Below are 26,554 nucleotides of genomic sequence, written 5' to 3'. Positions count from 1 at the left end.
CCGCAGGGGCGGCCCAAGAAATAGCAAAAAGACAAAAAAAAAAAAAAGAAAATCTGAATTTCTTGGAGTTCCCATTTGTGGCTCAGGAGTAACAAACCCGACTAGTATCCATGAGGACGTGAGTCCAATCCCTGGCCCCACAGGATCCAGCATTACCATGAGCTTTGGTGTACATCAGATCTGGTGTTTCTATGGCTGTGGTGCAGACCAGCAGCTGCAGCTCTGATTCAACCCCTAGCCTGGGAACTTCCATGTGCTGCAGATGTGGCCCTTAAAAAAAAAAAAAAGAAAGAAAGAAAGAAAATCTGAATTTCTTGTCCACTGGTAACTTATCTTAAAAATTTCTATTTAACATCTCACATTAATAAAAAATAAAGCAGGATTTCCCAGGTGGTGCAGTGGGTTGAGGATCCAGTAGTTGTCACTGCTATGTCTCAGGTCTCTGCTGTGGCATGGGTTCAATCCCTGGCCCTGGACTTTTTGAATGCCATGGACACAGCCAAATAAATAAATAAATAAATATTTTTAAAAAATCTTAAATGCAAAATAACAAGCGTTGTCAAGGATGAGGAGAAATTGGAACATTTATGCATTGTCGGTAGGGATGTAAAATGATGGAGCTGCTATGTTAAATATAAGGTGGTTCCTCAAAAGATTAAATATAGAATTACCATATAATCCAGCAGACAGGGTAGGGGGGTCCCTGGAGAAAGGGAACCAGGCATGGCTTTCTCGACATAAGAGAAATCATTTTCGGCCGAAGCCATTTTGTGATCTAAATATGGCCACAAGGCTTGTCCTTGAACAGGTCTTGCAATTAATGATCTTAAGGGAACAAAAGAAGGCAGAAACATTGCCTGTTATCAGGTAAGAGAAGTAACAATAGCAAAGATAATACAGCAGTGGTTATGACTCCCTTTTTCTGTCTCAATGGTAAAGATTAGCCTGAAATGTTCTACCACTATATTAACTGGAACCTAAGAGATGACAATGTTGACCTTTTCTGACCCTCATGACTTCAACCAACTAAAGCTGTTGACTGTTCAAGCCCTTTCATTAATATGCAGTATGCATAGCTCAAAACTTCTCCAGTTTTACTGTTTGGCTTAGTTATATCTTTTGGCTCAATATCTACCAAGCGGCAAATCCAGTTTTTCAGGTTAACAAGTATATACTCAAAGGAATTAATAGCAAGGACTCAAAGAGATGTCTGCACACCAATGTTCATGGCAGCTTTATAAACAACAGTCAAAAGGGAGAAACAATCCAAATGTCCATTGACAAATTAACAGATAAAATGTGCTTATATATACAATGGTATATTAGCCTTAAAAAGGAAGGAAATTCTTAGACAGGCTACAATGTGGATGAACCTTGAAGATACTATGTGAAATAAGACACAAAAGGACAAATATTGTATGAATGACTTACATGAGGTACCTACAGGAGTCAAATTCATAGAGACAGTAGAATGATGGTCACCAGGAACTGAGAGGAGAGGGGAATAGGGGGTCATTGTTTAAGGGGTTCAGGGTTTCAGCTGAACTGAAATGTGCTGGAGATGAATGGTAGTGACAATCACGGGACAATGTGAATGTACTTAGTGTCACCAAACCGTATACTTAAAGATGGCTAAAATAGTAAATTTATGTTTTGTATATTTTGCCATAATTTTTTAAGTTATAAATAAAGTATGTTTGGCATTCCCATTGTGGCGCAGTGGAAACGAATCCAACTAGTATCCATGAGGATGCAGGTGTGATCCCTGGCCTTGCTCAGTGGATTGGGGATCTGGTGTTGTTGTGAGCCGTGGTGTAGGTCACAGACTTGGCTCAGATCTGGCATTGCTGTGGCTGTGGTGTAGGCCAAAGCTGTAGCTCCAATTAGACAGCAGCCTGGGAACTTCCATATGCTGCTGGTGTGGCCCCCAAAACAAACAAACAAAACAAACAGAAAAGTATACGTCCCTTCCCCCACTCTTCCTGAATGATTCTGGTGAGGCCAGGCATGGTAGGCATCTGCCTGGAGTGGAGGGAGGCTGTGGTGGGCTCACACAAGGTGTTGGAGCCCTGAGTGAGCAAGGTGAGGAGGTGGGGGTGGGATGGGAACATAGGAGTGGAGGTTGGTGTGGGAATGAGGGGCAGAGCAACAACAGGAGACTGGTTACATTTAGGAGGACTGGTCAAAGAAGATCATGAGAAGCAGGTTTCTCCCTATCAAAGAAGGGAATTAAATGTATGGAAAGAGAGAAAACTATAGAGTAAATCCTGTGCTGTTGGACTGGAGTTGAAGGTGTTGGTATGAATTCATGGATTTCAAAAGATATGGATAGATGCAGAAACACACAGATATAAATGTATGTGTATATACTACACACACACACACACACACACACACATTCACAGTGACTATCCAGAGTGCAATGGACAAACCCAGTGCCCAAATCTTGGTTTCTAAATACCATTCTTCACTAAAAGAACAAGGGTTTCTTGGAGAAATGGTTGATTCCTAAGCTGAGACACAGAAGGTACAAGAGCCTAAAAAGTAAGGAAATACTCGGAAAACAATAGAGATGTGTCAAAAGGACCTGAAGGGGCTCCCACTAGCCAAATCAGAGATAATCTGAGCATCAGAATAAATAACGAATTGCAGTGGCACCCAAGATGCAGCAATCCCATTGCAGTCGCTCTCCCCCATTCATTACACCTATAAATTCTGGACAAAATACAAATAGCAACTCACTTGAGATTCTGAAAAGCAAATAATGCCAAGTGGGTTTTGAGCAAAGGGTAGTAAAAACTTGAAGAAACAACCCCAGTGGGGCTGAGTTTCCTGGATTAATGAAGGATAAGTTGCTAAACAAAAATCAATTGTGTTTTTACATACTGTCAAACAATTAAAAATTTAAAAAAAATGTTAAACAATACCATTGCTAGTAATACAAAAACATGAAATATTTAAGTATAACAAAATTTGTGCAGGTTCTGTACACTCAAAACTATAAAACATTGATGTAAGAAGCTGAAGAATATCTAAATAAAGCCAGACCTGGTACCAGTTCTTTTACATATATTCCCTCATTGACTCTTCAGAACCATTCTGTGTGGTTGTTATTATTCCCAGGCTTAGAAGAGTATACAACTTACTGAAGGCCCATATTATAAAATAATTCATAGCAGCTTTATTTCTGATAGCCCCAAGTTGGAAATAACTCAAATGTCCCTCATGGGTGATTGGTTAAACACACAAAAGTACATCTATACCATGAATTATGACTCAGCAATAAAAATGAACAAACTGGAGTTCCCATCGTGGCTCAGTAGTTAACGAATCCGACTAGGAACCATGAGGTTGCTGGTTCAATCCCTGGCCTCACTCAGTGGGTTAAGGATCTGGCATTGCCATGAGTTGTGGTGCAGGTTGCAGACATGGCTCAGATCCCGTGTTGCTATGGTTCTCGTGAAGGCCGGCAGCTACAGCTCTGATTCGACCCCTAGCCTGGGAACCTCCATATGCCACGGGTGCAGCCCTAGAAAATACAAAAAAAAAAAAAAAAAAAAAAAAAAAGAACAAACTGGTGAACAACAACCTAGATGAATCTCCATGGAATTTTTCTTAGTAAAAAAGGCCAATTACCAAAAATTACTACTGCATGATTCCATTCATATAACATTTTTGAAATGACAAAATTATAGAGATGGAGAACAGATTAGTGTTACCTGAGGTTAGGGATGGGGGTAGGGGAGAGGAATGGGTGTAAATATAAAGCAGCAGCACAACGGATCTTTGTGGTGACCAAACATTTTGGGATATTGATGGTTGTACGAATCTAAGCCTGACAAAACTGCAGAGGCTGACATACACACATAAATGACAGCATATTAAACTGGTGAAATCTGAGTAAACACTGTGGATTGTATCAATGTCCATTTCCTGATTCTGACATTGTACTAGTTATGCAAGATGTTACCACTGCTGTAGTGAAGTGTGCATGAGACCTCTCTGCATTCTTTTTTTTTTTTTTTGCTATTTCTTGGGCCGCTCCCGCGGCATATGGAGGTTCCCAGGCTAGGGGTCGAATCAGAGCTGTAGCCATCAGCCTACGCCAGAGCCACAGCAACGCGGGATCTGAGCCAAGTCTGCAACCTACACCACAGCTCACAGCAACGCCGGATCGTTAACCCACTGAGCAAGGGCAGGGACCGAACCCGCAACCTCATGGTTCCTAGTTGGATTCGTTAACCACTGCGCCACGACGGGAACTCCCCTCTCTGCATTCTTTTTGCAATTTTCTATGAATCTATAATTATTTACAAATAAAAAGCTTTTCTAATAAAAGGATCCAGGCTTCTGTTCCACAACTCCCAACAGTGTGCCATCAAAAGACACTGAAAGAGTCTGGAAATCATCTTAGAGCTCCTGTTTCACAAAGATGGTATGCAATCCACCACCAGTCCTCTTTAACCAATATGTACTGAGTGTCAGGTGGGAATCAGGCCTTGTGTTGGAAGCTAAGTGATACGATTTATGATCCATTCCCAGGTGAGCACCCAACCTAGTGGGAATAAAAATGCCTAACGTGTTAAGTGCATTGGACTAGGAGTCAAAAGAATTCTGTCCTTCTGGAAACACTTACTAGGCTTTTGATTTTGGACCAATCCTTTGCCTCTTGGTATCTTGACTTCTTAACCTGCAAAATCAGGAGAATGAAATACATATAAATATACACATTTTAAACTTAACCTCAGCCCACTGGGTGGGTTCAAGGCTCTGAAATTATATGCAGAAGTATGTTAGTGCATCCTTCTTCTAGTAAGAGGTATTATAACTTTAAAAAAATATATTTGGGGAGTTTATTGACCCAGAGAGTTTAGAATAACTGAATGTGATTTTTGGATTTAATCTCTAAGGTCCCTTCCATTCTAACATTCCACGCCTTCTAGTAGCTCTCTAAGATCTACTAGAAGATCTCTAAAATCTTCAAATACATCTGTAAGATCTCTCCTTCCACCTCTAATAGATATTCTGTGATTCCAATAGGGATAGAAAAAATGGGCTAAAATCAGCTATAATGGAAAAAATAAAAATCATTAATAACAAATACATAAATAAATGAAAACAGGGAAAAAAAGAAATGGGCTAGAGCTCTAACAATCATGATTCCCAGTAACACAAGAGTTCATTCCCTTCTGCAAGACAAAAAGGATTCAATTTTTCAACATGCAATTCTAGGCTCTTTATGATTTACCCTCTAATTGACCTTCCAACTTCAGTCAACTCTCATTCCTTCCCCAGACCCCAGCCACTCCCGTGTCCAGCCTGCAATTTCCACAAAGCTTTGCCCCCATTCAGTCTATGCCTTGGTGCCCGCAGTGCCTTCTACCTGGAATGTCCCTAACTCAAACCTTCTTCTTCTTGAGCCAAGGCTTAAGGTCCTCTCCTCAGTGAAGACTTCCAGGACCCCTCATCCTTGCAGCAGGGTTTGGTGTGTTCCCTTAGCCCTGGATACCGACTGCCTGTTACCACACAGGAAGTAGGGCAGCAAATCCAACTGCCAACTGCCAGGTTGGTAGGCATGACAAACTACAGGCCCCTGTTTTCCCACCTCTAAAAATAAAAAAGAGCAGAACATTGGCTCTAAGGAAACAACAACCTGAGCGCAATAGGAAATGAACTGTTCTGAATGTTAAGGTAACATGAAACAATAGGGAGTGGTAGGGATTGAGGCTAACTGGAACAAAGTATCTTGTCTAAAGGAAGGAGACAGCTCCTACTAATTGTTAACAGGCAGGAATGTGGGTGGGTCCAGTGTAGCCAGCTTGTCCACTTTTTCAAGAAAAGCTGGAAGTCCAGATTTGCACACAAAACCTCCCAGTTTTTACATGTTAGTAACTAAAAACAATAAAGGCCCAGTGTGATGACTTGCAAGGTTTTCAGGCTATGGAAAATGTTCTGTGAGGATCCATTTTAACACATTTGCAAGAGTACATCCTATGGGAGAGGCAAGTTTTATACCAGAGCCACTAGTATGTTGATGGTTGTTTAAACGGCCCATTCATTCTGCACAGAAATCAAAGGGACTGCAAGTGTCATAAAAAGCTTTCATAAGGGACCCGTCTCGTTCCTTAGTTTCCCTGTCTGTGAAATGGGGATACAAAGCATGCATCATCTCACTGACTTTTCATAACTACTAATGACATAAGTTCTATTACATCCAAAATGTACAGACAAGAAAACTCAGAAACAGCAGTTTAATGAAGACAAATATTTAAACAGCCCTTTCTTTCCAAAGTCTTTACTATTTAATCCTCTCAACAACTCTGGCCTATGGCAAATAGATTGGGATTCCACCAAGGCAGCCTAATTCCAACAGGGTAGCACAGTTTTACTTTTCAACATATATGTAATGGAAGCCATATATATAATTTAAAGTTTTTGGATTTCCCGTTGTGCCTCAGTGGGTTAAGAACCCAACTAGTATCTGTGATGATGCAGGTTCCATCCCTGGTCTCATTCAGTGGGTTAAGGATCTGGTGTAGGCCACATAGGCAGCTTGGGATCTGGCATTGCTGTGGCTGTGGCTTAGGCTGGCACTGCAGCTCAGATTCCACCCCTAGCCTAGGAACTTCCATATGCTGTAGGTGCGCCCCCCCCCATAAAAAATAGTTTTCTAGTAGGTCACATTTAAAAAGTAAAATGACACACATGAAATTTGACATTTATATACATATATATATATATTTAGTACCCATGGCATATGGAGGTTTCCAGACTAGGGGTCGAATCGGAACTGTAGCTACTGGCCTAAGCCACAGCCACAGCCACACAGGATCCCAGCGGCATCTGCAACCTACACCACAGCTCACAGCAATGCAGGATCCTTAATCCATTGAGCAAGGCCAGGGATCGAACCTGTGTCCTCATGGATGCTAGGTGGATTCATTAACCACTGAGCCACGACAGGAAATCCTGAATTATATATTTTATTTGACTCAATATATGCAAAATATTATCAATCCAACATGTAACAACAGAAAAAATTACGGCGACACTTTATCTTTTTCATACCAAGTCCTGTATATATGTCACGTTACAGGACATTCCCTTTCTGACTAGCCACATTTCAAGAACTAACGAGGTAAGCATACATACCTAGTGACCACTATATGGCAGTACACATTTAGTCTATTTAGTAATCCTAAAATTAAAAGCAAAACCTACAGCGCCACCTGTCCCTTGATTCCAGAGGACACGCAAAAAAAAAAAAAAAAAAAAAAAGTTCTTCAGCATTTACTTTGTGCCATGAGAAGGGCAAGTTTTACTCTGTGTGCTGAGGATCTTACACACGTTATCTGTGTCACTCCCTCTACCAGGCAGGTGTACTGCCCTCTTTCGACTGAGCGAAAGAACTTTCCCGAGTTGGGCCCTCCCCCTAATGCCTGACAGTCATCCCGCCGTCCCTTCTCTGCCACCTGCTGGGCCCCAGACCCCGCGAGCTCTGGCTCGCCTTCATCCCAATTAGGGTCGGGTAAAAAGGTGCGCATGCAGAGGCAGGGGCGGCGCAGGTCACCTGCCGGCCGAAGCCACCAAGTCGCATGATGACCCTTTTGGGCCCCTCCTCCTTGGGCCTGAGTAGGCGTTCCGGCACCGGCTCCTCCCCCGACTCCTCCTCCAACTCCTCCTCAGAGTTCTCCTCCTCAGAGTCATCCTCCGACACCTCCTCGGGTTCCTTCCCCGCCTCCTCCTTCTCCTCGAACTGGTGCTCGGAGGCGCCACCATCCCGAACTGACCATTGCACGCTTAGATTAGCCGGGTGCCCTGCTGTGGCCGCCGCCTCCTGGCGGGACTCGCGAACGCGAGGGGGCGCCGCGTCCTCGAGCCCAGACTCGGCTTCCGGGCGCTCGCGCACCGAGGTCATCATAGAGAAGCCAGCGGGGACGACCACTTCCGGCCGCCCCAGCCGCTTCGCCGGCGCTGGTAAGCTCACGGCGCCCCCCGCCCGCCTCCCTCAGGGTCTCGCGGACTCCGCCCTCTAGCGGAAACGTCTCCCTCCTTACCCAGCCCCCGCGCAGACGTAGTGCCGCGCCCTCAGCTGCGGGACAAAGAGTGACGTCCGTAGCGGAGTTATGGCGGCCACCGAGCTGAGCTTGGCGGCTACCGGGAGTCTCGCGCTGCCGTTGGGGAAAGAAGAAGGGGCCGGCCCGAGCTCAGGCCCGGAGCGTGACTCTGCGGACTCCTTCTCGACTCCTGAGGCCCCACCGCCTGCCCCCAAGCCCTCCAGCCCCAAGGCCGAGGTCGCCGAAGAGAATCCTACGCCTCACTCGGCCGCCTCCGCCTCCCTGGAGCTGCCCCTCGGGCCCGCAGCCCTGGGCTCCGCGTCGTTTGCCGAAGCAGCTCCGCGCTCACCCCCAGGCCCTGGCGGTTCCCGGCCCGGCCCAGAGACGTTCCGCCAGCGATTCCGGCAGTTCCGCTACCAAGACGCGGCAGGCCCGCGGGAAGCGTTCCGGCAGCTGCGGGAGCTTTCCCGCCAGTGGCTGCGGCCCGACATCCGCACGAAGGAGCAGATCGTGGAGATGCTGGTGCAAGAGCAGCTGCTCGCCATCCTGCCCGAGGCGGCGCGGGCCCGGCGGCTTCGCCGCCGCACAGACGTACGCATTACAGGCTGAGCAGCCGGGCTGCCGGCGGCCCGGCTCTCCATTCTGCGTTAATGAAAAACGAGTTTTGGCTGTTCCTGCAGTCTCGAGTGTCCTTTTCGGTCGTCCTTTGCAATGTTTATTTCCCCGAGCCTATTTCCAACCTTTCTGACTGGTGGCGAAATCAAGTTGGGAGCTCATGAGAATAAAGCCTTTCTTATTCACTTGACCTTCGTAGGTTTTGTGGAATCATTGGGTTGGCTAGGCTTGGGCCTCCACATCTGGGAAATTTTCTCCTGCGCGTTCCCTAGGACCCCACTTGGGTTTCCTTTGTTTGGTAATGTGGGTCCAGCAGCCTGGGTTCCGTATTCGCTCTACCCTCTCACTAGCTGGAATTTGAGCTTGTTTTCCTACCTAAGAGGGTAGATGATGGTTATAGTCTTACCTTATGACTGTGGGATGGTGCAGACAAATTGTTAGCTCTACTAAATACTCGTTTAAGTGGCCATTGCTGTATCAATACTGCCAAACTACTTGTCCCACCTGCCTGCCCTTTGGGCACTGGCTTCCCCAAAGGCCCAATTCATCAGGCTATTTTTTTTTTTTTTAATAGGCAAGAAACAGATTTATTAGGATAGGACGCTTGTGAGAGAAGCAAGCGGGCAGGTGAGCAAGCTTCACCCTGGAGGATACTGTGGGCCAGTTTTATCATCCATGGAAAGTGGGATTGGAAAGGCCCGCCTCTTCCTTCCTGGGAGAAGTAGCTCCTCCTTAGTATCTGATAAGGTGTGTATTCAAATCAGCTGAAGGGCGGTCCTCAAACTCTTGCTCTTGATCTGAATCTGAATGCAGGCCTCTGCGCATCCCCCACCTGAGGACCTGAGGCAATTCTCGCACCTCCACCCGTCTAACCAGCAAGCCTTGTTCTGATGGCTTTCTCCCAACGTCCCCCAGGTTTCCTTCTTTCCCTACTGGGACTTCTACAACCACCCAGGCCTACTCTATCCCTATCATGATCTGAGCCATGTCTGTGACCTACACCTGAGCTCTCCAGATTCTCGACCCACTGAGAGAGGCCAGGGATCAAACCTGCATCTTCATGGATACTAGTCAGATTCGTTTCCGCTGAGCCACAATGGGAAATCCATCAGGCTATTTTAGTAATTGTTTTAGCGCAGGTCCTTACAGAGATAGGCTAGTTATTACTGTTTGTGAGTCTGGTTTAGGCCTCCAAACTCACCTTAACAAATTTTAGGCCTCACAAATGATTTAAGGGGCAGATATAGTGTGAACTAATGGATTACGCTGCTGGAGCTACTCATTTTAATGTCTCTCCAACTGCTTCCCTAATTGTTCAGGAAGGGAAGAAGGAATTTAGTAAGTAATAGGGAAGCTCTGCAATATAACCCTAAAGCCTACTCTGTTCCTTGAGTCTTCTGCCCACCCAGGAAAGAGTTTCATTAGGGTTCACAGACTGGATTGGTCTCAGAAGGGTCCTAGTTGCAGTGGGTGCCATCTTTTAATGTAAGAAAGGCCAGACTTGTCTTCCCTGCACCACTTTCAACAAAAAGCTAAGCCTGTAGCTCACCACAGTACATCTGCCAGATTGGGCTAGAGGCTGGTAAGGGTCATTTTACTTTTTAATATTAAAGACACTGGAGTTCCCGTCATGGCTCAGCAGAAACGAATCTAACTAGGAACTGTGAGGTTGCGGGTTTGATCCCTGGCCTCGATCAGTGGGTTAAGGATCTGGCGTTGCCGTGAGCTGTAGGCTGCAGACATGGCTCGGACCTGAGGTGGCTGTGGTTGTGAGGAAGGCCAGCAGCTGTAGCTCCCACTGGACCCCTAGCCTGGGAACCTCCCTATGCCAAGAGTGCGGCCCCAAAAAGCAAAAAAAGAAAAGAATAAAAAATAAATTACTAAAGACACTTAAATGAATTCCAAAGTATTTTGCATACTTCCTTGGGATTTTGGATTTGAGCTTGCATCTGCCTCCCTGCAGAAGATAAATCTATTTAGAATGTAAAAGAATTCCTTTAAAAGATAATGTTTATAGAAAATTAATGCACATTAAAAATAGGGTAGAGAACTATAATTCAAAAACAAATGACTGAAACATAGCAACAAAAACCTGCTTTATTTTTTTCCAAATACAGATACAGAAGTTTGCATGTTTTGCAAATATTGCTTCAAAGCAACATTTCTATATACAGCGCCTTCTGTTCTAATAGCGTAAACAGATATGTATCCACAGTGCAATGTTGGCTGATCAAGGGTCCACCTTGCATACACTCATTACTTAAAGAAACAAAATGATTAGTCAAACCAGAACTGCTTGTGTCAAGGCAATTTTTTTTTTTTTTTTAAATAGGTGGATGGTTTTTCTCAAAAGAAAACTTAGGTAGTGTACATATTTCTAAATGGTAACAGTAATATTTGCAAATAACAGTTTCCAGTGCTCCAACTTGCGGTTAATTCAACTTGACCCAGGAAGTGGGGATAGAGTCCCGCAACATGGCTTTAAATTAGGGAAGCACACTTTATCAGAACTTGGAGTCATCTCTGCCTCCCTAAGGACAAAAGTGACAATGAGTGAAATGGGATTATTTCCTTTACAAAAAGCATACAATAAACCCAACAATGGCCACTTGGCAAAATTAGGGTAATTCAGTTTCTGCTTCCATCTTTAATAAAAACATGAGATTGACTACCTTAAAGTTACAGCTTCCCCAGAGGTGATGCCCAGATGTGCTTTCAGAAAAGAAAAAATGGTAATCCAAATAATTTAAGTCACCATACCTCACAGTTGTAGCTACCGAAAATCATCCTGTTTCTTCCCTTTTCAGACGAGCATCACACAGTTATTACAATGTGGCTGTCTGATAAATTAAGCAAAACATAGATGTCATGCACACTCCTTGAACATTTCCTCCCACACCAGAAATACCAACGTTAGCAATGGGAAACAACCCTTGAAGAGGAATTGTGTCACCTTTATTATAGACGTCATAGCCACATGTATTCCCTCTGATGGATAAGCTACAGCAGGTCAACTTGTCCTAAATTCATTTTATATCAAATGATGAATTAAATCACTAGACAGAGCATTCCCTGAAACAAAATCTTGGTACAGAGGCCTTCATGACCACAACGACCTGTGCCTTAAAGCCTAACCATTCCAAAGGTTGCTGGAAATACTGTCATTGCTATTGAGATATTGGCTACTTTTCGTTTACATAGTAAATATTTGCAGCATATAACATTACAGATTCATAAACCCATAATTAACTCGTGAGTGTTAATGGACAACTGTGCTTTGATTTTTGCCTTCAGTGATAAGAAAACTAAATGGTGAAATGGGTCACTCCTCAAAGCACTGAGCATTTTCTTAAACTTTGCCTGGTAAGGAAAAACAATTACAAAACAAAAACAATTACATGTGGAACCGTAACCTGTGAGAGTAACAAATATTGTCTCAAAAGGTACAAATTGTACCTGGACCTTAAGCAGCATAATCAACTTGATCTCACAAAATAATACAAACAGGAAATTTAAAGTGTTAAAGTATATTAAAACAATTCCGAAAATGCCAGGTACTGAACACATACCCTCAGGGAAGGAGAAAAGCGGCACATTTAGGATCTGGTGTGTTTACAACAATATAAAATAAGGTAATTCCCCAAACCACATTCTCTGTATCAAATCTTTACAGTGAAAGAGTTCAAAATTTTGGGAACCACTTTTTGGACGTTAAATAGAACTGGTAAGCTGTCAATATGAAGAAGTGGGTAGAAAACGCTGTCCCTTTGGGTTCCAGACCCTGCCTGCTTCAGTTTGGAATTCCTCCTAGATTCTTCTTACAGTGAGATTCTAGTTCTTCCACAGGCTGTACGGGCTCTGCTACAAAAGACACACGACCCAGCTGATTCGGGGGTGAAAGCATACAAAATTTGTCCTCAGTACCAGGAAGTCATGAAAGAGATGTGGTGAGAAAAGTGAAGAGTCCTAAGGAGAAGGCAGGGCAGCCAAGGCCTCTGGTCCTTCCCAACCTCCACAGAATGGTGACGTCACAACACTCCCATGAAGCTGGAAAAATGAAAATGATGTCTGCTGCCTAAATCCATGCCAGGCAGAAAACCAGAAGGCTTGGCATGTGCCCCAACCTGACAGAAAAGTCAATTAAATAAGCTGCAAGTTGAATTTACAACTGTTTCCGACTAAACTTTTTTGGCTCTCATTCCATTTATCATCAGTGGCACGATTTCAAGTGAAGATTGTGCAAAAAGACTCACTCTCCATTCAACAATGTGCACAGAAGAAGGGAATTCCAAGAGTCTATCTGCTACCTTCTTGGTAGGCTTTGCCATCAGAGTGCCCTCCCTTCCAGTAGCCAAAATGGCCTCTTTGTCCAATGTCCATCACACCCCCTGCCCGGATCCCTGAAGTCAGTCGGTGTCACGTGCATTCGGCATGCTAGGTTTATTTATTTAAATATGAGAAGCTCCTCCTGCAGGTGCCCCAGGATTGTGCCCCCCATTAGTTCTTAGTTTCATGTTGAGCAGCAGAGCGCGATCTGCTGCACCTTGCCCAGGTCCGTCAGCAGCTGCTTGATGCAATGCTTGAGCTGCGGAAGCCTGGCCAGAGGCTCCGGGGGCTCCAGTTCCCCGGTGTAGTCCAGCCAGCTCTCCAACACTGTAGGCAGAAGAGAGAGAGGACCCAATGAGTTCCCAAGGCATTTGATTGGCAAGAACGCCAGCAAGAATTGCCGCACTTTATCCCATCTGACAACTCATGGGGGACAGGAAGGGAGGGCCATTTCAGGCAACACTGACTCATCACTCTTTCTGCAAAGTATTACTCCTAGGACGAAGCTCAAATTCTGTAAGCAGTACAGCCCAACAGAACATTCTATGATGACAGAAATAGGTTATGTTTATGTTGTCTAATATAGCCACTAGCCATAGGTAGCTACTGAGCACTTAAAACACGGCTAGTGCAACTGAGGAACTGAATTGAAACTTTATTCCATTTTAGTTAATTTCAACAGCCACACACAGCTAGTGATGACTGCATTGGTGCAGCTCTACAGTCTAGCAGGCTTTTCTTCATGTTACTGCCCCATCTTAATAAGACTTTCGCATGTTGAAAATCAGAGAGCCTGGAGTTCCTGTCATGGCTCAGTGGAAACGAATCTGACTAGTATCCACGAGGATGCAGATTCCATTCTTAGATTCACTCAGTGGGTTAAGGATCCGGCATTGCTGTGAGGTGTGGTGTAAGTCGCAGACGTGGCTTGGATCTGGCCTTGCTATGGCTGTGGCGTATGCCAGTGGCTATAGCTCCAATTTGACCCTAGCCTGGGAATCTCCATATGCTGTGGATGCCACCCAAAACAGAAAAAAAAAAAACAATCAGGGAGGCTGGTGTTTTAGCCTTACATTAAGAAAACTGAGAAGGGAGTTGAAAAGGTCTATTTTTATCAGCATAAATTCTGATTCACTTGATATTAATTCCTCTCATCAGTAGCACAGAATACTCCGATTTTATTTTCTCTCTTTAAATATTTAATGTTAAGATGTCCAGGTACCAACAAACCTGATTATAACTATTTCAATGTCTAAAGAGCTGTCCTGCTTCTGAGAGCAGGGATTTCTCCACAGAAAGCTAGTTTTTCTTTGCCAAGCCACTTCCTTAAGCTCTGGCATTTGGAAAGAGGCCATCTCAGAACGCTGCATCTTTGACAGCCTCCAGGTGGGCTGTGTGCTGACCCCAGCCTGCCTGTAGCCCTTCTAGACTGTGTACCAACCTGTACTGAGTACCTTATGGACCCTGGAACCAGAGGTGCAGAAAGAGGAAGACCCTGTAGTGCCTGTTCCTCAAGCAGCCTAAGCCTCATACACAATCCTGTGCCTTCTTCAGACCAACCTTTGGCCTTTCTTCCCACCTTTCTAAATGCTGATTGTTCCCTGCAAGTTACTTCTCAGGGAAGCCTTCCCCAACTCTACCCTGTGTCAAAGGTGCTAGGCTCTCACTTGCTCTCCTTTGGAGCACTTACCCTGGTTTGTAATTATACATAGTGGGGTGATTTCATTAATAACTGTCTCTAACCTAAGATCAAGCTCCATGAGGGCAGAGGCTGAGTCTGCCTTGCTCACCGACAACTCCCTAACACTCAACTATGCCTGGAACATAACAGGTTCTCAACAAAGGTGGTGAGCAAGTGCAGGAATGGTCTAGTGATATGCCTCACTGAACACTCGGGCTCTGCAGAGCTCACCTTCCTCCCTCTATCAGATTCCTTGTTGGTATCTGGGGGTTCCAAGGAGGAGGAACTTTCCCTCCTCCTGATCCCAACAAGTACAAGGACATGAGAAAAGAAAATAAGACTGCCTTCTCAGACCTTAACTTGAAGACCAAGAACAAAGGATCGAAGTCAAATGAGAGTGGAGTTCCTCTTTGGCTCAATGGGTTAATGACCTAGAGTTGTCACTGCTGCAGCTGAGGTTCTATCCCTGGCCTGGAACTTTTACATGTTGTGGATGCAGCCAAAAAAAAAAAAAAGAAAGAAACGAAAAGAAAAAAAAAGAAACCCCACAAACTAGAGGGAGACAGGAACTACTCAGCAAAAGAGCACAAGAGTAAATGGAGAAAACAGCTAAAGTCAATGCTGGAAGAGCCCATGTGGGTGAGCTTAATGAGGTGGTCAGGGCCGGATGGGCTGATTCCAAGAGAAAATGTCAGTCAGTCTTCTGGACAAGATTATGCTACAATTGCTGAAAGACTCCTCTCAAAGTCACTGTAACTACTTCAGATCTGGTTCCAGGCTCACCAAAGATGTCCCCCAACACTGTAGTAACCAGCAGACATGGACAGGGAGAAAGAGCATCAGACTAGAAGTATCTAGGCCACTCAACAGTCTCTGAACTTGGTTAAAGTGTTTGGGGCCCCTAAAGTGGAAGCCTTCTCTCTAGATCTGCAGGAACAAAGACTAGACCCCAAATGGGGGAGCCAAGGGCACCTCCTCTGAACCTCAGCATCTAGCAGGCCAGCTTCCTCTCCGTAGCGGCTGCTGGACCATTACTCTGTTTCCCTTTTAAAGAAGCTTAACAGCTCCTCAAGAGTACAAGGACTGCAGTTTCAAATACACTCCCCTGACCATCTAGAAAGAGGTCTCACAAAGGTAGCACTTTAAAAAAAAATCGTCCTAATGCTAAAAGATTAAGCATTCTTTTCTTTTTTTTTGCTTTTTTAGGGCTGCACCTGCGGCATGTGGAGGTTTTCAGGCTAGGGGTCAAATCAGAGCTACAGCTGCCAGCCACCAACGTAGGATCCAAGCCTCATCTGCGACCTATACCACAGCTCACGGCAACGCCGGATCCTTGACCCGCTGAGCAAGGCCAGGGATCGAACCCGAAACCTCATGGTTCTTAGTCGGATTCGTTTCTGCTGCACCACGACAGGAACCCCCCCCAAGATTTAGTATTTTCATGGTCATTAAATACCTTTCATCTTTTAGTTTCATAAGACTGTTCACATAATTAATAAATTATTAAATAATGGTTAATACTAAAATGACATTTTTAAAAGTATTTATCAGTCAATATAATAGCTTACTAGGCTTTTTTAAAAGGAATATTATATATAAATTCCTATAAAAGCTCAGTTTAGGGAGTTCCCGTCGTGGCGCAGTGGTTAACGAATCCGACTAGGAACCATGAGGTTGCGGGTTCGGTCCCTGCCCTTGCTCAGTGGGTTAACGATCCGGCGTTGCCGTGAGCTGTGGTGTAGGTTGCAGATGCGGCTCGGATCCCGCGTTGCTGTGGCTCTGGTGTAGGCCGGTGGCTACAGCTCCGATTCAACCCCTAGCCTGGGAACCTCCATATGCCGCGGGAGCGGCCCAAGAAATCGCAACAACAACAACAACAACAAAGACAAAAAAAAAAAAAAAAGCTCAGTTTATTTTGATGGTATTTAGATGAAATTAAGATAGTAGAAATAAAATAGTATTCTGATGAAACTCAATTTAATACAATGCAAAGTCTATTGACCTGAATAAAATCTTTAAACGTTATAAGTGATTTTCATGCTTCCAATACCTCTCAGAGTCTGGAATATCAGAACACAAACAGAATATGTGGCCTCCAATCAGCGGGACATATGAGTCTTCTGGGCCAAAGAAGGGGGCCCAGACTTATCATCCTGGCCACACTGCCCACTCGGTGAGCTCAGGGCTGGAGTAACCCAAGCTGGGAGGGAGGGCCAAGTCAGCAACCAAGAAGTGGGTAGCCTCTGACTTCTCCCCTAGGGACAGGTTCTTCTGGCAATAACAGAACATTCACCTTGTTTCCATGGTGCTAAGTGATCCAGAGCAAATTCCACTCTGGGTAGCAATGAATTGATTTCAGCAGTTTTCAGCATGGCATTCAATCCTCTTTCAACTTTCTAATAGCAAGGTTTTCACAAACCAAGCATCATCAGCTACAGTTCTAAAGGAGTCCTAGGAAAGCTTTTAGGAATAAAAGAGAGACAGAACCACTCCCCCTTCCAGCCCTCACAATGGACTCTGGTCTGGCCTCCCATTCCTGATTCCTCAGTTTTGCTTCAGAAGCAGGAGAAAGAGCATGAGGGCAAGTTCGCCTCTCTCTCGCTCCTCCAAAAAGGCTATCCTTTCTCCAGTCAAGCCAGTCCTCTTAGCATCTACCCTCAGCTGCCGCTTCTCTAGCAGAAAATACCACTCTTTTCAAGGCTCCGCTTCAGTCCCAAGAGTTCCAGGAAGCCTTCCTGCTGTCACTTCCCCTCACAACAGGTCTCCTCCCCTGGCATGGCCTCAGCCACACCTTGTGAGCTAGCCTACATAACATATGGCATTTTTCTGAGTTATTTCATCCCCAATTACAGTAGTAATAGCCTGGCTATACTCAGAATCGTCAAACAGAACACATAAGGTTCCTAAGGATGAAAATAAATAATTAAGGAGTAAGTGAACAATCAAGAAGGAAGTTTGTCTTCAAAAACCAAACTGACCAACATCCTGGGGGTCAGTCCTCTGAGCTCATCTGTTACCACTAACACCAGGGAGAAATATCCAGGGGCTACATAAATGACTCCATCAAGTTCTTTTTGGACTTGCCCACAGCATGTGGAAGTTTCTGGGCCACAGATCAAACCTGAGCCACAGTAGCAACCCAAGCCACTGCGGTAACAATGCCAGATCCTTAACCTGCTGTGCCACAAGAGAACTCCTCAGCCAAGTTCTTAAATCTCTACTAATAAATAAAGAGGAGAAAGGTTCATTTTAGACTTTATCAAAGGCTGAAATAAAAGGCATTTCAGATCAATCCTCAGATATAAAAGCTCAAATAAGTCAGAATTTCAATTCCCTGCCAAACTTGGTTAGTAAAGATCTGCTCAGAGCAAACACTGCCTGTAGGCAGAGACCATCTGCTCTCCCACAGTCTCCATGTAGAAGGGATTGCACAAGTGAGGCAGGAGCCCTGACATCGCTCAGACCTTAGAAGTGCCCAATGAACACTAAAAGTAAGGCTCAGCATGTTGGGGGGAGAATGGAAGTGGGTGAGACTCAAAGAAGATGAGGCCAAGTATACACAGTTGTCCCTGAAGAGCCAGATCAGGGGTTCAGAAAGCAGCTCATCCCAGCAGGCCCACGGTGCCCAAAAACAGCAGGGAGCCAAGCGAGCCCTACCATCCAGCTCCTTCTCAATGGAGTCCATCCTATGTGTGACTTCATCCTGAAGAGATTCCACATGGGTCAGCAGGTTAAACTGCCACTGGTGCTGGGAGCTCAGCAGCCCCTCTCCACCTCTGTCCAGCAGCTTCCGAGTGGGGGCTTCCTCCGTGAGGACCTTTTTGGAGACATATTCCCTCACCTGGGGATGCAACAGCATTTAAGTTACTGAATGGAGAAAGTTCCCAGTCCTTTCTGCAAACAGCCCATGTTCGTAACCACCTGAAAGCTCAGCTGCAGTTTGAACGTTCCAAATCTCTATTGCCCTGCCCCTTCCTTCCCTCTTGGGCACTGGGCAAGAGCGTGCCTGCTGTACCAGTAACAACCACCTCAGGGCAGCACAGACCTCTGACTCAGAGGATCCCACAGCAGCTGGCCACAAATGGCCCAGGGCCCTAGGCCTGACATAGGCCTCACAGAATGGCCCCCAGAGCCCTGAGGTCAGAGTGGAGCAGGGAGAGTCTAGAAGGGGGTTAGTATGCTGGTGTCAGACAAACTAGCTCTAAGTCCCAGCTCTGCTCCATGTTGTGCTAAATGTGTGCACCTGGATGATCACAAACCTTTTCTGGAATTTATGATCACAACCTTACATTCATTCATTTGAAATGAAATAGGTTCTAGTTAACATTTACTTAGAGGCTACTATGTGCAAAGCCATGTGCTGAGAGCTTTCCACAGATATGTTCCACAGTGACAGCGAGGGCAATGTCACTGGCCCCCTCTGCGGGTGGCTAAGGAGACCCATCTGAGGAGGTGAGCTAACCTGCTCAGAATCACACAGCAAGTAGCTGAGCCTAGACCTGAAACTGGGTCTGTCTCCAAAGACTGTGTCCTCCCCAGCCTTACCCAGCACTGCTGGGACCAGGCAAGGGCACAGGCTGAATGAGGGGCTTCTAACCTAGGGTGCTCCCCTAGATAAGAGGCAGCAATGTACCTATGCTGGTGATACCAGCCCATAGGGTGAGGCCTGTGTAAGGACAATGATGAGGGTAAAGAAGCTCTCAAATCACAAACATTGTCACTGACAACTGAGGATGGCAGAATGTGACCAATGACTACTGGCAAGAGAATGCCATGGGGGCTCCAGAAGAAAATGACTTGAGTAACAAAAAAACTGAGACTATCTCTTGGGGAAAACTGACAAAGCCAGCAAATATTTTGACAAATTGGACTGTTCTTATGCTAGGGCTGCAAGGTTAACAGTAAAGATATTGTAAAAAACTTGTGCCTAACAACACACTTGACTCATTCTTTGTTACTCATGCTAAGGATTAGCACTTTGGGAGCGATTACAGTATAAATTGCCTGAAGAAAACTGATTTTCCTAACTGACTTTCATTTATCAAGTTCCAATCAACCTTTTTCTCCTTGCTACCTCCCACCTCTCCACTCCCACCGACTCTGCCATTTTGTGGACATTTCCTAGAACCAATCTTCTTTGAAGTTTGTCTCCTGACTCTATATCCATTTTTAACAGACAAAAATACACCTGTGACAAGCAGATTGAAATACAATTTTATAGTAAATACAACTTGATAATAAATACCTTTCACAGAACATTTAGTCCTAGGAGGAGATGGTACAAGCACTCAAACAAGGAATTAAGAACAAGAACAACGAGCCCCATACCTTTGGGGAGCCAGATTTGGGGTCACTGTCCCCTCTGCTCCTGTCTTGGTCTAGAGGCCAGCCCAGGCGCGGAGGGAGGGCATCGTCACCGTTCTCGTGGAGCGGGCTGACAGCATCATCGAGGGCGGAGCGCCGGGTCTCCACCACCAGCTTCTGTTCCACAGCCGGGTAATAGGTGCGGGGCTTCTGGTAGCAGTGCTCGCTGGTGATATACGACTCCTCCACTGACCGGGGCAAGGGCAGGGGCAGAGGCTTCTCCACTGCCCCATTCAAAGTTCTATAGCTTGGGGCTTCCTCCCTGCTCTTGGCTTCAGTGACATGGATGTGTCTGGAATGCAATCTCCCCTCTAACAGATGCTGTTTCCAAGGCTGACACCACAGCTGCAGATCAGGATGCTCCCGGCTTCTATTAGGAGGGCAAACACAGAAAGGGTTTTGGAGTACCTGGGACCATAGCAAGGGCTTCCCAAAGGGGGGAAGAGCTCCCACCTGGGCCATCTGGTCACAAGCCACCACTTTCTACACAAGAGGGAGTGTAAATCCGCAGTCTCTGAAGAGGCTACTTCCAGGCAAGCTCCTGCTGCACCACTTGCAGTGAGGGGGACTGGACGTGGAGCCAGGAGACCTGACAGCATTTCAGCTCAGCTGCTGATTAACAATGCAGCTGGGCTGAGCACTCAGCCAGCCTCATTCCTGTCCCTCTCCTGCACAACTCGCTGACCATCTGTCTGCCAGCAACCACTGAGTTTGATAAAGATTAAGTGAATTAATTTGAATGGAAGTACAGAATACTTTGTTGGTGGTAAAGTGCGCTTCAAATGTCACTCACAAAAAATAACTTTAATTAGAAACAACCAATAAACAATAAACGAAACTTTTTCTTTATTAGTAGTGAAAGAAGTAAAAAAAAATCACAACCCCCCCAACTTATTAATAAACAGTCACAATAATCCTGGCATGTAATGCACTCAATTATACAAACCCGCTTGGTAATCAAAAATCTCTGCAAAGGCCATTAATAACAAAGTTTTTAAACATCCTTCAGGAAAAAAAAAAAAAAACTTCCAAAATCTTCTGTTCTCACCATTCCAAAAAAAATTTTTGTTACTAAACAGCAAAGATTTGCAAAATTACAATGAGGTAACCACCTCACACCAGTCAGAATGGCCATCATTAATTAAAAAGTCCACAGATAATGAAAGCTGAAGAGGGTGTGGAGAAAAGGCAACCCTCCTACACTGCTAATGGGAATGTAAACTGATGTAGCCATTATGGAGCCCAGTGTGAAGGTTCCTCAAAAAACTAAAAATAAGAGTTGCCATGTGATCCAGCAATCCACTCCTGAACATATACCTGGACAAAACTACAGTTCAAAAAAATACAGACAGCTCTGTTCTCACAGCACTATTTACAATTGCCAAGACATGGAAACAACCTAAATGTCCATCAACAGATGAATGGATAAAGATGTGGTATGTGTGTATACAATGGAATATTCCTTAGCCATAAAAAAGAATAAAATATTACCATTTGCAGCTACATGGATGGACCTAGAGATTATCACACCATAGGAAGTAAATCAGAAAAAGAAAGACGAATACCAAATGTGGTATCTAAAATAGGACACAAACTTATCTACAGAACAGAAACAGATTGACTGACATAGAAAACTGACTTGTGGTTGCCAAGGGGGAGGAGGGGCAGGGGAGGGTTGGATTGGGAGTTTGGGACTATATTTATAGGAAGGATAAACAAGGATCTACTGTATAACACAGGGAACTATAGTCAATATCCTGTAATAAACCATAATGGAAAAGAATAATGGCATAAGTCACAATTGTGGCTCGGATCTGATCCCTGGCCCGGAACTCCACATGCCACGGGGCAGCCAAAAAAGAAAAAAAAAAAACCAATAAAACATATGTAGGTATAACTGAATCACTTTGCTGCGTATCAGAAACTAAAACAACACACAAATCAACTATACTTTAGTTAAAACAAACAAACCAAAAAACCCTCAAGGATTATGATCCCTTTCTGGGTAACAGACACCTCCAAGAATCTGAAACCTCTGCCTACATGTATGTGTGTACATAAAATTCTGTGTATGACTTTAGAGTTCCCTAAAGTTATCTGTTGCTTGAGGTTTGACCCAACAGAAAGTCATTAAATTAAATTATTGGATCATAATCAATTATTTTAAAAAAAGAAAAAAAAGAACAGAGTGCACCATTCTGAGGAGTTTTGTGAAATTTTAGTTTTGAACATGTGATATAAAATGTATTTCTAACTGTGAGATATATACATATATTTAAGTTAAAAAGTTGCTACTCTAGTGGTTCCTGTCATGGCTCAGTGGTTAAGGAATCCGACTAGGAACCATCAGGTTGCAGGTTTGCTCCCTGGCCTTGCTCAGTGGGTTAAGGATCCGGCACTGCCGTGAGCTGTGGTGTAGGCTGCAGATGTGGCTTGGATCCCGTGTTGCTGTGGCTCTGGCGTAGGCCAGTGGCTACAGCTCTGATTAGACCCCTGGCCTGGGAACCTCCATATGCCTCAGGAGCGGCCCTAGAAAAGGCAAAAAGACAAAAAGACAAAAAGACAAAAAAAAAAAAAAAAAAAAAAAAGTTGCTACTCTAGAAAAGCTTCACCTTTTAATTCTTATCTGTTACCCAAAATTTCCATTATAATTTTTGATCATTAAATGAAAGGAAGGAAGCAAGGAAAGGAGAAAAGGAGGAAGAAAACCTGGGCTTCTCTAGTAATGCCCACTAGCTCCCAGCAGTTCCTAGCTAGGAGGAGTGTTTGGAAACAAGTGGGAGGACTGACGGGTGCTACTCGCATTTGGTTCACAGATGTGCAGAAATGTGTGGGAGCCTTTCTGACTGTCACAATGACTACTAATTATCACAAATGTACTACTGGTATTCAGTTCACTGAATTCAGAGATGCTAAATATCCTGTAATGCTCAGTACAATCCCACACATACAGAGAATTATCTCATGGTATAACGGTGAACATTACCTTCCCATTCCCAACAGAGAAACGCTGAAACAGCAGGAACTCACCAGCAACTCCTACATATGGGTACCCCAACCCCCACTTTCCTAAAGCCTTTCTACAGAAATGGAATGGCATGGAATGATCTTACAAGATCTAAAATTCTGCTCGTAAGGGGCTGGAACTATGCTTTCTCAGCTCTCCCACTCCAAAAATCCCCAATACCCCTCTTAACCCCTGGGGAAGGAGAGGAAACTGCCAGCATGGAGGCAGCCTGGGTCCCTGGCCCCCTCCAGTAGGGTATTACAGCCTGCTAAAGGACCCCAGACACACCTTAGAAAACATAACTGCATCAGAGGAAATGGGAGTCATTGTTAAATTCCAGGTCTACTATAGTCTGAAATCTGTTAACTTGGAGCATGTAAGCCATAGTATGGACCTGTTCTTGTATGAAAATCACGAAAGTCTTTTTGCTCCTTCCTTCCTACAATTTTGACCCTCCTAGCTAAGATCTGAAGCCTTCTTCATCCTAGATGATCCGGGCCTTTCTTTGTAAACCCCATCAATCATGTACAGCCATTCATGTTACTTTTTTTTTTTAAATAATTTATATTTAGTTACTATAGACAGCCAGGAAGTTGTTTATTTTGGCCACGCCCATGGCATATGGAAGTTCCCAGGCCAAGGATCAAACCCATGCCACAGCAGTAACCTGAGCCATAGCAATGATCCTTAACTACTAAGCCACCAGGGAACTCCCATGCATGTTATTTTTTAAATAGCAAGAGTTGCTCTGAAGTTACTCCCAATTTTATTGTTTGCCTTTGAAAATGAATCATTTAAGTACAAAATTTTTGAGAATGAAGACCTAAAATCCTGCTAGCAGAGACTATCCAGGTATACAGAGATACACTGGGACCACGTCCCCATCTCCCAGGATCTTTTCTCCATATATAATGTCGAACAAGATCTCCTCATACGCCCCGCTGAACAGCTCAGAGAAGTCAGGTTTAATTCCAGTACAAACTCACTGCTATAGGGAAGAAGGATCTAAATGGGGTTTCACAAAGAATAAGGTTCTAGAATATGGGACAGGGCCAGAAGCACTGGCATTTCAGTGAGAAGAGAGAACACCATCTGATTGAATCCTCAAATGAAATGAAACGTGGTAATATTTACAATCAGGAGCATCACCTGAGGTTTTTCCATGCCCTCGCCTTCCACCTGTCTCAATTTCTGACATCTCATTTGGTTTACATTGAGTAGAATTTTCTGATTTTATAAAATGTGATGGAATAGCTAGTCTATGACATCCTAAACAGGGGCTGTCAATTGATTCAGTTCACCTCAACAGATACTGCCACAGTAATGGCTAATTTCCCCCGGTAACAGCTATCCCTTCCTTCTCTTATACATGCCTCCACCCTCCCTCCTGAGTTTGCACAGGGCACATGGCCACCTGGCTAGGCTCTTGCAGTAAGGTGTGTTCATGAAATCACTTGCTCCCCTTTTTTCTCTCTTACCCCTCCCTGGAGGTTAGAGCAGGTGGGAGGGTGAGAGGTACCGGTGAGACTACTTGGACCATGCAGATGAGATTAACGTTCATGGAATGTCAGCACAATAAGACAGAAGGAACCCAAGTCCCCAAGTCCACAGTTGGAATCTTGGAGAAAGGCCATCTACCTGGCCTGGACCACTGCCTACCTCTGGACCATGTTTTATATGAGAAAGAAAACGCCATTTTGTTTTAGCTTTTTTTTTTTTTTTTTTTTTTTTTTTAATGGCTGCACCCATAGCGTATGGAAGTTCCCAAGGAATGAATCTGAGCCGCAGCTGTGACCTATTATGCCACAGCTGTAGCAATGCCAGTTCCTTAACCCAACACACAGGGAACCAAGGATCAAACCCATGCGTCAGCAGTGATCTGAGCCACCACAGAGACAATGCCAGATCCTTAACCCACTTCACCACAGCAGGAACTCTTTTTTTTTTTTTCCGGCTTTTTAGGGCTATACCCACAGCATACGGTAATTTCCAGGGGTCAAATTGGAGCTGTTGCTGCCAGTCTACACAGCAGCCACAACAATGCAGGATCCAAGCATGTCTGCAACTTACACCAAAGCTCACGGCAACGCTGGATCCTTAACCCACTGAGCGAGGCCAGGGATCGAACCTGTATCCTCAAGGATGCCAGTCAGGTTCATTAACCACTGAGCCACGACAGGGACTCCCACAGCAGGAACTCCTAGCTTCTATTTTTTTGGTCTTTGTTATAGCAGCTTGGCTTTTGCCCAAATCAGTATTATACCCTTGCGGAATGTGCCCTGTCCCCCACCCCTTGCCGTGCTAGTACATGAAGCCAGGCCTCTGCGCACCGGAACGCAAGAGAAAGCAACCCCCATTCTGTCAGCTCCAGGCTGACACTCTACTTTGCCTGACACCAAGAGCCTCCAGAACTCATAAGCACAAAGGAAACTTAGTTGGAGACTGGCCTATCGGTCTAATTCACTTGTGGCACTAGAGTTTGTCACTGTTGATGACTTCATTAAAATAGCACCCTATGGGCAGGCCTGTGGGAGAACCTAAGTTTGAGACTCTATCTCTGCCATCCACTGTGCTGATACCAAAAGAAAATTCATGGAACTACTGAGGAGAGGCAGTTGGAAAGATTAGGACAAGCACTTGATGAGAGTAAGGATTTGGGTTCTAGACCTGGCTCTGTCCCTGGAAACCATGAGAGAGTGGCTGCCACACTTAAGGCCCAACTGCCCTATTTGGTAAAGTGGGAGCAAATCATAAAAGCCAACAGACCCCAATAGGAGCCACATTTCTTTCTCAGAGCTTACATGAACTTGGGTCATCTGACACTAGAATGCAACCACAGAAGGAAACTCATACTCAATTTCACTCCAAATTCTGGCCACAAAAAGCCTTAAGTCCAGCTCCAAAAGGCCTAAAACTTTTCTAGATGAGGAAATCATCAAAAGACATATGTATTAGGCAACCATTATGCCAGAGAATGGGCCCACCACCAGTGTTTCTTCTAGCAGCTTTTGATTTTCTTTGTTTACCAACCAAGAATGTTTAGGATGAACAGAAAAACAAAACATAGTATTGTATATAATGGAATATTATTTAGCCTTAAAAAAGGAAAAACCTCTGATACAGGTTACAATAACTTTGGACATTATGCTAAGTGAAATAATCCAGTCGCAAAGAGACAAATACTGTATAATCTCATTTATATGAAGTATCTAGAGGAGTCAAATTCAGAGAGTCAGAAAGTGGAATGGTGGTTGCCAGGGGCTGGGGGAGGGGAAATGGAGAGAAGTTGTCTAATGGGTACAGAGTCTGGTCTGCAAGATGAAAACAGTTCTAAGATTGGATGTGACAGAGTGAATGTACTTAACACTACTGAACTGTACACTTAAAATGGTTAAGACGGTAAATTTTATATCACGTATATCTTACTACAATTTTTAAAACAAAACCAAAAACCTCAGAACAGTACACCAAAACAAAAAGACAAACTAAACACCATTACCTTGA

General features: G+C 44.5%; 3 protein-coding genes across 9 annotated transcripts in view; 1 reads left to right on the top strand and 2 right to left on the bottom strand.

Moving 5' to 3' along the window:
- Positions 1–7,943, bottom strand: part of CNBD2 (cyclic nucleotide binding domain containing 2) — a 64,070-nt gene extending 56,127 nt beyond the window's left edge. Inside the window, exons 1-2 of one of the 2 annotated variants that reach the window (XM_021077743.1) lie at positions 7,571–7,943; positions 4,637–4,690 (exon numbers count right to left, since the gene is read on the bottom strand). In XM_021077743.1, coding sequence (XP_020933402.1) covers positions 4,637–4,690; positions 7,571–7,921 — 405 coding nt within the window. In that variant the 5' untranslated portion in view covers positions 7,922–7,943. Of the gene's footprint in view, positions 1–4,636; positions 4,691–5,405; positions 6,505–7,570 lie in introns of those variants that run through there. The other variant, XM_021077744.1, reaches the window with a different exon arrangement.
- SCAND1 (SCAN domain containing 1) lies at positions 7,690–8,862 on the top strand. The gene has a single exon (XM_003134419.4). The coding sequence runs from the start codon at positions 8,127–8,129 to the stop codon at positions 8,664–8,666; it is 540 nt and encodes a 179-aa protein (XP_003134467.1). The 5' UTR covers positions 7,690–8,126; the 3' UTR covers positions 8,667–8,862.
- Positions 10,745–26,554, bottom strand: part of PHF20 (PHD finger protein 20) — a 149,778-nt gene continuing 133,968 nt past the window's right edge. For all 6 annotated transcript variants that reach the window (XM_021078131.1, XM_021078127.1, XM_021078130.1 and 3 more), the window contains 3 exons: positions 20,008–20,413; positions 18,337–18,520; positions 10,745–13,325 (listed from right to left, as the gene is read on the bottom strand). In XM_021078131.1, coding sequence (XP_020933790.1) covers positions 13,183–13,325; positions 18,337–18,520; positions 20,008–20,413 — 733 coding nt within the window. In that variant the 3' untranslated portion in view covers positions 10,745–13,182. The remainder of the gene's footprint in view (positions 13,326–18,336; positions 18,521–20,007; positions 20,414–26,554) is intronic.

Source organism: Sus scrofa, chromosome 17 (assembly GCF_000003025.6).
Source record: "Sus scrofa isolate TJ Tabasco breed Duroc chromosome 17, Sscrofa11.1, whole genome shotgun sequence".
NCBI lineage: Eukaryota > Metazoa > Chordata > Mammalia > Artiodactyla > Suidae > Sus > Sus scrofa.
The sequence above is the reverse complement of the archived record's forward strand: the minus strand, read 5'-3'. Positions and strand labels throughout refer to the sequence as shown.

Excerpts from the sequence above, each read along its gene's own strand:
- SCAND1 (XM_003134419.4), top strand. The coding sequence starts at position 8,127 with ATGGCGGCCACCGAGCTGAGCTTGGCGGCTACCGGGAGTCTCGCGCTG.